The sequence below is a fragment of the Quercus lobata genome, chromosome 7, assembly GCF_001633185.2.
Source record: "Quercus lobata isolate SW786 chromosome 7, ValleyOak3.0 Primary Assembly, whole genome shotgun sequence".
NCBI lineage: Eukaryota > Viridiplantae > Streptophyta > Magnoliopsida > Fagales > Fagaceae > Quercus > Quercus lobata.
Window position 1 is genome coordinate 48,671,454 of NC_044910.1, and position 10,248 is coordinate 48,681,701.

Here is a 10,248-nt window from a genome sequence, read left to right on the forward strand (position 1 = left end):
AGTTTAAATATCCTCCGCCCAAGTTCCAACTATCGAATTATCAAATATATATAAGCTTAGCATTATTTATGAATAAAGACTTGATTTGCATCATTGAATATTATATGTTGTTTTTATTAATTTTCCATATATATTATTTTTTTAAAATTAATTTACTTGTCATATAGCGACTCATATGGTACGTAATTGCCCTTACCTTCAAGTTATGCAAAGGATGGGACAAAGTAATTCTTTTGAAAGGTAAGGGCAAGCTTTCCTTCTCAAAAAAATTACTTCTTCGAAAAAAAAAAAAAAAGGGTAAGGGCAAAGTTTATCTCCACTATTTTTTTAAAGGAATTTCTTTTTGTTTTAATGAAAAACTATCATATCACTTATGTAGGGACATAAATTCGTAATGACCCCAAATTGATATTGGGCTCGTACGTAAAGGGCCCCAAACAATATAATTTGTAGAGCGTGGGTTTGAAAGGCTAGGCTTTGGTCATCGGACGGTGTTTTGGGTGGCTCCGGTTAGTGAATCTCGTCCAAGGAGTTTGTGGAGCTTTGTGGTCTTATTATCCTCATTTTTTCTGGGACTCCATGGTTTGGGAGACGGATTGTCCCCCCCTCCCTCATACTGCCTCTCTTAACTTTTTATATGGACATTTACCCTTTCGCCAGCGTCCACATGTAAGCTCAATTTTTTAGGGTTTAAGACTTGTCCTGTCAGCCCATACCTAGAGTGATTGGGGGGTGGTTGCAAAAACTGAAGAGTATGGTCCTGTCAGGTACAGAATGCTTTACTGCAGTACTGGCAGCCTTTTACTTAGGTTGTTTCTGCACTGTGCTCACTCTTCCTTTTATGGGCATTATGGGATGCCGAGCACAAGGTCGTCCTCGGCCATTTCCTCTCCTCGGCGCAGGCCTTAGGCCTTAATATGTAATGGGTCGAGGTCATAAATTCTCTGACCCCATAATAACCCCTCAAAATCTTACTGTCCGACCTCTTGGTCGGAGATGAGCGTTTTGGTGATGCCAAACCTTTATTACAGTCTGCTTAGTTCTACCCTTTATTAATGTGGGTGTCTCTTCGTTTGCCAAGGAAATGCACCAGGTTACGAGACATTCTTCTAGATTTACTCACGATGCGCTCCTGCCGTTTCAGTGTTCGAGGCGCGACTTTAATGATTTCCCTTTACGAGACCACTCAGATCCAACGGTTATTGACAGCGTTAGGGAGTTGAATGGATATATTCTAGTTTACAGCTCTTATTGGAAATCTGTATAAATTAAATGCCACCCAACTTGCCCTCCATATAAGAAGCAAGGCAAGAGGTTACTTCCTTCACACAGAGACCCTTTAGCCTCTCTAAAGTCTTAAACCTCTAGCTCCGCCCAAAGTTTCCCTTATCCGCACACTCAAATCTTGGATTGTGATATGTCTGAGGTAGAAGCAGGGATGAAGAGACCACATCCTTCCCAGAAACGTTATGTCCCTCAGAAACTTAAGATGGCTCGGTCAGGGCAAGGTTGGCAGAGACTCAAAATACTTCTCACCCTCCTTTAGCCAAAATCTGAAGCAGGTGCTAATCGCATCAAGCTCTTGGTGCAACTGAGCTAGGGTTACCTATTATCAGTACCAGCCGCTCTCCTATGAGCATGGCTAATATGGCACCAGCGTGTTAGGAGTCAGGGATGACGCAGGGACAAAATGTCCCTGCTTCTTCCTCTCTTCCTTCACTGGTGCCTCCTTTTGCCTCCCCTTGCTTCTTCTTTCCCATCACGAGATCCATCCTGGTGCTTTTACTTCCTCCTCTTCTTCTCCTCTTCCATCAAAGGGGGTCACCTTCTTATACATGATTGCTACTGGGGCAGAGTTTAGAAAGACTTGTTGTTGTTGTTTTTTTTTTAATTCTTGCTTTTGTAATTTGCTTCTTGTATAGGTTTGTTTAAGCCCTTCATTGTACGCTGTACTACCTCTTTATATTAATAAAAGTCGACATTGTTTTATTCTATGTATTTTTTCTTTTCTGCAATGATTATGCCGTGAATGGATGTACTATCATATGACTTCTTTTTATTTTTATATTCTGAACGATGCTTAGGGCCGAAACCCCTGTTAATGAAAAGACATTACTCTGCGCTTATTGAAACCATCCGGCACAATAATGTCGACTTGAAAAAATGATATCTAGGGCAGAAACTCTTGCTAAGAAAAAGATATTATTATGAATTTATTGAACTATTCGGCTCAATAATGCCGACCTGAAAAAACGATACTTAGGGCCGAAACCCTTGCTAAGAAAAAGATGTTATTCTGAACTTATTGAACGATCCGGCACAATAATGCTGACCTGAAAAAGAACGACACATTCCCAAAACTAGCCGAGATGACAGATGAATGCTCGGTGCGGTGTAGGAGGTAATCATCCAAGGATGGGTAGCCCGAAATGAACTGTCCATGCGGGTTGCCAAGTACTAGGGAGTTTTGCCGCTTTCCTGATGACTTTAATAGTCTTAGTCTTTTTTGACATCTGGTCCAAGGAATGAGGTATGATCGTGCCGAACTCAAACGTGCGTTTGCATTAGTTCCCTTAGAAATAAGAATCTGAGGGCAGGTCGGGATCTTCACTCTATCTAGGACTTAACCCGACGTTTAGCAAATAATCCTCCCGTAGGCCCGAGCAATCTAGAATCCTCCTTAAGTGGTAGGACACTGCATGGGAGGGGTTAGACCCTTGGGGGATTAGCCCCTCGGTCAAGGCGTAGGACATTGATCCAACGTTGAAAGCCCTAGAACCGTCCACGTTCCTAACGTTTCGACGCGCAGCCCCTAGCGGAACTTTATGTTAAGACACAACAACGGTCTGTTGGAAATGATGGAAGGACTTCTCGTTCCACCGCCTGGGCCAACGCACAAGCCTTTCCCACAGACGGCGCCAATTGTAAGGACACAAATTTGTAACGACCCCAAATTGATATTAGGCTCGTACGTAAAGGGCCTCAAACAATATAATTTGTAGAGCGTATGTTTGAAAGGTTAGGCTTTGGTCATCGGGCGGTAGTTTGGGTGGCTCTAGTTAGTGAATCTCGTTCGAGGAGTTTGTGGAGTTTTGTGCTCTTATTATCCTCATTTTTTCTGGGACTCCATGGTTTGGGAGACGGATTGTCCCCCTTCCCTTATACTGCCTCTCTTAACTTTTTATATGGACATTTATCATCTCACTAGCGTCAACGTGTAAGCTCAATTTTCTAAAACTTAAAACTTGTCCTGTCAGCCCATACCTAAAGTGATTGGAAGGTGGTTGCAAAAGCTGAAGAGTATGGTCCTGTCAGGTGTAGAATGCTTTACTGCAGTACTGGCAGCCTTTTACTTGGGTTGTTTCTGCACTGTACTCACTCTTCCTTTTAAGGGCATTATGGGATGCCGAGCACAAGGTCGTCCTCGGCCATTTCCTCTCCTCGACACAGGCCTTAGACCTTAATATGAAATGGACCGAGGTCATAAATTCTCTGACCCCACAACTTACTAATTAAAAAAAAAATGTAGGGATTAAAACCCACTACCACTTACCATTATATATTTAAAACAACAAGACATATCCAACTAAAAAAGCACTAAAAATAAGCCACCCCCTCATGATCTAGCCATGACCTATTAAAGGTTGCCATCTCTACTCTCTTGGCGTGATTTTAGCATTTATTATAGGTAAATTTTCATGATAACAAACTACAAACCACAATTGTGCCCAATCCTAGACAAAAAAAATTGTATATGGTATAATTTTTTATTAATATTATATTACTCATTAACTTTTTATTAATGTTATACCATTCATTAATTTTTTATTAGGTTAATATTTTAAATTCCTGTAGAGGCTTGATCCGTGACGACCCCAAGATAATATTGAACTCGTACGTAAAAAAGGCCCAGACAATATAATTTGTAGAACGTGGGTATTAAAAACTAGATTAACTTTTTTGGAATGGAAAGATTCACCCTCACGTATATAGAAGGCTCACAATTGACGCAACGATCGTTTTTGTTTTAGCAATCGATACGGTTCTTCTGTTTTTCTTTTGTTCTCCTTTCTCAATCTGTGCTTTCTTTCTTTTTTCTCTTATGTCCCGATCCCCTCTTACATGTTTTTCTTTCAGTTTATATACCATCTTCTGTATTTCATCTCTGTATTCCATCCTCACCACACACATGTAGGTTAGGTTCTGGAGATTTTTTTTTTGTCCCATCTGACACCTCTTAGAACTTCCTATGGGCAGCTGTAAGGCTGTCTTCTTACTGTTCAGGTATCACTTCCACATTAATGCGGCCAAAGAGTTAGTTGAGAGATAATCAATGCGGAGACAGCTGTAATTATAGATATTTGTTTGCCTCTTCTTTCTTATCCTTGGTCTGTTATCCCTTCTTCAGTGGTGACATAATTCCGAAGTCCGGTTGTAACAAGACCACATCCTGATCGTCCTTAGATGCATACTGCCGAGGAGTGTAATGTCCTTGGACGAATATGGAACTCTACTTTTGTGATATTGACTTCCACCCCCCTTCGGTAATTACCTTATGACTTGACCTGACCTCCTCGAACAAATATGCATCCTCAGATGGGCTACAGGCCTAACGATCCTGACCTTAATGGGCCTATGGATCAACTGGCCCCCACAATTCCAATTGTTGGATTACACATTTTCATTATCTTTATTTTATATTTAATTTTAATTGAATGTTATTTCCAATAACTTCTCTTTTATTTTTATTTTTTACAAGTTCATTGTTGGATCATAAGCCACCTACTACAAAAATGACATTAATCATAAAATCTTGTAAAAATTTAATTTTTGTCGTAGGCAGCTTCCTTGTATTAATTTATTAATTTAAAATACCATGTCATCTGTATTCTAATAATACCTTACAATTATCCCTTAATCAAGTGTTAATAATTCTTTATTCTAAGGGGTCTTCTAGCCTAAGTGATTTAGAATGGACGATTTGAGGATTAGCTCTTTTTTTTTTTTTTTTTTTTTTTTAGTAGCTTATTGGCTTATGTACAGTTTTTTAAAGACTCACTTGTTCTATGTAAAAATTTTCTATCAACTTCAAGCAAATAAACAAATCCAAAATTCCAAATGCGAATGCCAACCTCCAGAATGTAGATCATATTCACAACACAAGAAAAGGCAAGACTGTCAAAAAGGGTAAGTAATATAAGATGCTAACAGACCTATGATGACTGTTTTACTAGCGGGCGATAACACACAAATCCAGGCTTCTAACCTCAAGATCGCTCTAGGAATAAAAAGTGTTTCATACAAAGCTTCAGGAACCGGAGCTTCTAGAGTTAATAAGCCAGTTACAGTAGCTTTGTTCAACATAGCTAATTATGATGTCAAATAACAATGTTTTGAACTAGAACTTTGAAGTTTGAATGAGGAAACACTGTCCTAGACAAAGTATATTGGCCATCAAAAATCAGAAACGAGTGGTGATTTGAGCAAAAAGAGCCTTAAAATCCTTTGTTGGTGTACCAGCTCCCTCAGGCTTTGAGGACAAATCAAACGCCTTAAACTTGGCCTCCTCAAATTGTAGTGCCTGTTGAGAAAACAAAAACAAAAACAAAATGATGTATTCTTAGTAAATAATGTAAGGCACATAACCATAAAATCAAACGCTGCTTTACGGGCAACGAGTACGAAGAAGCAGGAAAACCATATATTTGGAGAAGCACAACTATAAACAGTACCTGAAGGCAGACTTCTGCAACATCAGCCCTCGCAATGGTTCTTGTGTCTGTCTTAAGAAGCTCATCATCCTTTCCAATAAGTAATTCTCGGATACCTCCTTCTTTATCTTGCAGGCCTCCAGCCCTAACTCAACCATATTGGTGGCCAATGTCAATTGACAAGTAGCAACCGCATAATAAAATAGAGACAAAATTTCAAAATTACTGTTCAAACTACAAATTCATGGAAGAATAACTGATTTATTCAAAAGTTTAAAGACAAATTTTGGCCCTTAGAAAACCTAGATAATTATGAAAAGGTTTCATTAACTCAATTTGGAACTTTAATTAAGACTTTCAAATATACACACATGCCAAATAGTTTTTCTCCATCACAGTGAATTAAAGATGTAAATATTGGAGCCAAACTGCCAAACAGGAGTTACTAAAACAATGAACATGGTTTCCATTTATCTTTGAGCTAGAGACTCCTGTATTGACTTTAATACAGATTGTCAGTGCTATGTCCTTAAAATAGATTATAGAATTCAAGGTTTCATCTCCTATTTGCTAGACTTCAAAGGAAAATTGGGAGTCTAACTACAAAACCTTCATTTACAGATTATTTGACCACAGTGAGAGAGAGAGAGATTCTCAATGCAAAACAATGTGTAGAAATTGAAGGGGTGTGCAACTATTTGATATAGTGGTGATCAAATGCAGAAATGACTATTGAATGGAAGCTAGCTCAATGCTCTAATTGGTGGCAAATTTAGACATAAGGATGCTGGATGTCTGAAGAAGAAAACAAGACAAAATGAATCCCTAAATGAGATAGAGAAGGTAACACTGGAACTTTATAAATAAATAAAAAATTAGAAAAAAAAGAAAAAAGAAAAAATAGGAGAAGCAACTAGGTGCAGGGGTTTGCAACCAAATTCAGAAAGGCTTAAGAGGACAGGTTAGAAGGAACTTTTGGAGCTAGTTGAATTTTTCAGTTTAAGTTGAGATGAGATGAAGGCTTGATGAAGGCTTGAAACAAAAGAGGGGGAAGGAAGTTGTTTCAGGGTTGAGCTGGTATCAATGGAGAATGAAATAAAATTGAAATAATTGGGATAAAGGCAGATCAAAATTACTTGAACCAACAACAACTGACACCTCAGAACATTATAAGGGAAGAAAACAAAAAAAATAAAGGGGGGCTACAAGGCATAAGTGAATAAAATGCATTACGTGTTCTCCAAAAACTTTGGAAGGAAAAGACGGGTCACTGAACATCTAAAAGAGATGTGCATCAGTGCATGTCCTTTATGACATAATAGATGAAATGACTATCAAACTAATTGTATTCCATGTATACTTGCTTGAATGCAATGGGAATAAGATTGCCAAATAGCATAACGTAATACTGTTTATCCCCACTTAGTAGAAATTTACACTGTCAATTTCATCCAAGCACCATATAGGTGAAAATACCGACTACATTGGGCTTTTTTTTTCCCTCTATAGCTTATAAGTCAACTATATTGTTTATATTATTTCATATGACACTGAAAAAATAAACATGGATAGTAAAAACTAACAAGGTACCTTATAATTGTGTATGGCACACCAGAGTCAGCCAAATACTGCTCAGCCTTTCTCTTCCAAACCTATATTATGGTAAACAAGATTAAGCATTTTGCCTAGCATTCATTATGAATTTTTATTAAGTATAATACTAGCAAAGAACAAATAACTAAAGAAATGAAAACAAAACACAAGAAAAAAGGTCAATTTGATTTTAAATATAAAGGGATCACAAACCAATATATTGCCGTTACCCAAGCTGTTCAAGGGATTATTTAGATCTGTTCCACCCATAGAGCCAACCAACACAATTTGCTTCACTCCCGCAGCCTTAGCTGTCATAGAAACCATATAACTCAGAAAAACAAAAACTGCTGTAACTAGAATTCGACTAAGTAGAATGGAGGAAAGCAAATACTCCACCAGCATCTATTTGATTTTTCTGCCCAATCCAATCAACCTAAGAAGCAAAAACATTACATCAACAATAGGAAGAAAAACAAAAATAAAAAACATAACACTATACAAAAATGATGAAATGTAGAAATGACCTGTTCAGGATATGCTCCATCTTCAAAGCAGAACTCGGGCCTTTCACCTTTGCTTGGGTCAAAACCAGGCTTCATCTTCGGCACAGCGCTTGTCAGAATTACAAGAGCATCAATACCTTGGATTGCAGGAACTAGGCTGGCAGCATCCCTTATATCCCCAACAAAAACATCATCTGCTCCACCAATTTTCTCCTTGCTCTCTTCTGTTCTGACCAGACCTCTTGCAACATACCGCTCTGACCTCTCCTTTAACTTCTTATAAACAATTTGACCTACCAAAATTTAACAAATTAAAACCCTGTCAATTGGAAACTCTTCCGTAATAGGAAGAAAGAGCAAGATATCAACTTTCTCATCTACATTTCTATTTCAATGAAAAAAAAAAATTCATTGAAACTCCAAGATTAAATTAAGTGACCCAATCAAAAATCAAAGGGCCAGTAAAAAATCATAGCAACTAGCTAGTGATTCAGTAGAAATACAAATTGTGTTTATTACAGGAATTCATTCAGAACCTAAAGAAATGTCCCACTAAAATTCAATGGGGTTGACTCCCTTTTCTTCAAAACCCCTTTTCTATATTAACAATTTCCCCATCAAGCCCTGGGTAAATCACAATATAACTATCTAATTTACAGTGTCAGGTTGTTGAGTATACACGCGTGACTAGACGGAATAAAATAATACAATACAATATAATGTAATTGCACATAAACCCGTATGGCTAAAGGCAATCCATTTAACCCTCCAAATTTAATATAGTTATTACACCCACTTAAACACAAAGCACCACCATTTTTTACATGATTATCCAAACAATTAAACCCTTTAACAAATCTACCAAAACCCCACCTACAGACGAAAAAAAAAAAAAAAAGTGAAAAAGAAAGGGAGGGAATTAACCTGTTCTGCCACCAGCTCCAGTAACAAGAACAGTGCTTGGAGCCAAGTCTGCCATTGCTGCTGATACCACTTTAACTCTTCTAAAACCCTTTGTGTCCCTCTTTTGCAGAAATGGTGAATTGCTCAATATAATATAAGGAGAGAAAAGTGTGGAAGTTTCTGGAACCCTTATCGATGTTGTAGATAATGCCACCAAACTATGTCTATGTTTATGACATTGACTTGATTTGCTTAATGAGGAGGAGAAGCTAGGCCTAGATGTAGGGAAGCCCAATGGGACACGTGTAACGATAGCCATTGAGGAAAGTAGAAAGTAGTACGGACACTAATATGTGCTGTCCATGTTGCCGTCGGTGAGATTCAGATTTTCTTTTGTTCCGAGCTTTTTGGCTTGCTTTTTTTCCTCGTTGCCGTTAATCAGGTTAGGTTAGGTTAGGTTCGTTTGTTTTAGATTCTCGTTCCTCCTCGTCTTATCCTATCCCTACCTTATCTTAGCGAGGCAACTAGGAAGTCATGTCACGCTCTACTCTACGATGTCGATACGCATACGCTCTCTTTGTTTCCAAACTTCGAGAATAATTGCCAATTGTGTGTCGGCCTGCACATTTTTTTTTTTTTCTTTTAAAATGTTAAAACTTTTTTTTTGTGGTAAATATAAATATTAAAATCATTAACTCTACATTTTTTTTAAAAAAAAATTTAAAACCATAAACTTTTTTTACAAACGGCTGATGATGTGTTAATTAGTTATTAATGAGAAAATAATAATATTATTGAATATGTTAAAATGAGAATTAGTAAGAATTTTTCACATCAATAATTTATAAAAAAAAGTTTTAAAATAGTTTATAGCCACAATATTAATTTTTTTTTTTTTTTTACTTATCATTGTCACTATTATTTTGGTCGCTTCAATCTTTAAACAACTTATAATTTTTATTTCCTATCATATAATGCTTCATCACTTTTTGTGTGATGAAGGTCTATTTTGGACAGTTTGATCATTTTTAGGAAACTTTTTTTTTCCCCTAATCTTTAACCTGAATTTTTTTTTTTTTTTTTGATGAACTAATCTTTAACCTCAATTACAATAATACAATGCCTTCTCTCCCATCATGACATGTTTAAACTCCCCCCCTTTTAATTTTAAGAGAAATATTACGTCTACAATATTTTTACAATAAATCACAGATGATTAGTTGTTATTGGTTCAAATTTCAAATTAATGCTAAGATTGTTTTTTTACTCCAATAATAACAATTAGTAACATTTTGCCACTTAAGATTTGTTGTAAAAATATTGTAAGTATTTCATTTCTCTAATTTTGAAAGCATTGTTTAGTGTACCTATATTTGTGCTGAAGTTAACATTTATGGATTTTGCTTAATAAAGATGACACGAAACTTCTAGATCCATTAAGTGAGCTAGACTCTACCACATAAAGTTAAAAGACTAAAATACCCATCTTCCATCTTCGTAAAACTTGAATTCTCATACTAAATCTGGAAATCATA

At 36.9% G+C, this 10,248-nt stretch overlaps 1 protein-coding gene across 1 annotated transcript; it reads right to left on the reverse strand.

The window, feature by feature from the left end:
- Positions 1-5,243: 5,243 nt before the first annotated feature.
- On the reverse strand, positions 5,244-9,184 carry LOC115953439 (uncharacterized protein At5g02240-like). The gene is made up of 7 exons (XM_031071080.1): positions 8,735-9,184; positions 7,832-8,103; positions 7,704-7,740; positions 7,518-7,615; positions 7,302-7,363; positions 5,733-5,856; positions 5,244-5,581 (listed from the first exon to the last, which is right to left on the reverse strand). The coding sequence occupies exons 1-7, from the start codon at positions 9,030-9,032 to the stop codon at positions 5,462-5,464; spliced, it is 1,011 nt and encodes a 336-aa protein (XP_030926940.1). The 5' UTR covers positions 9,033-9,184; the 3' UTR covers positions 5,244-5,461.
- Positions 9,185-10,248: the final 1,064 nt, after the last annotated feature.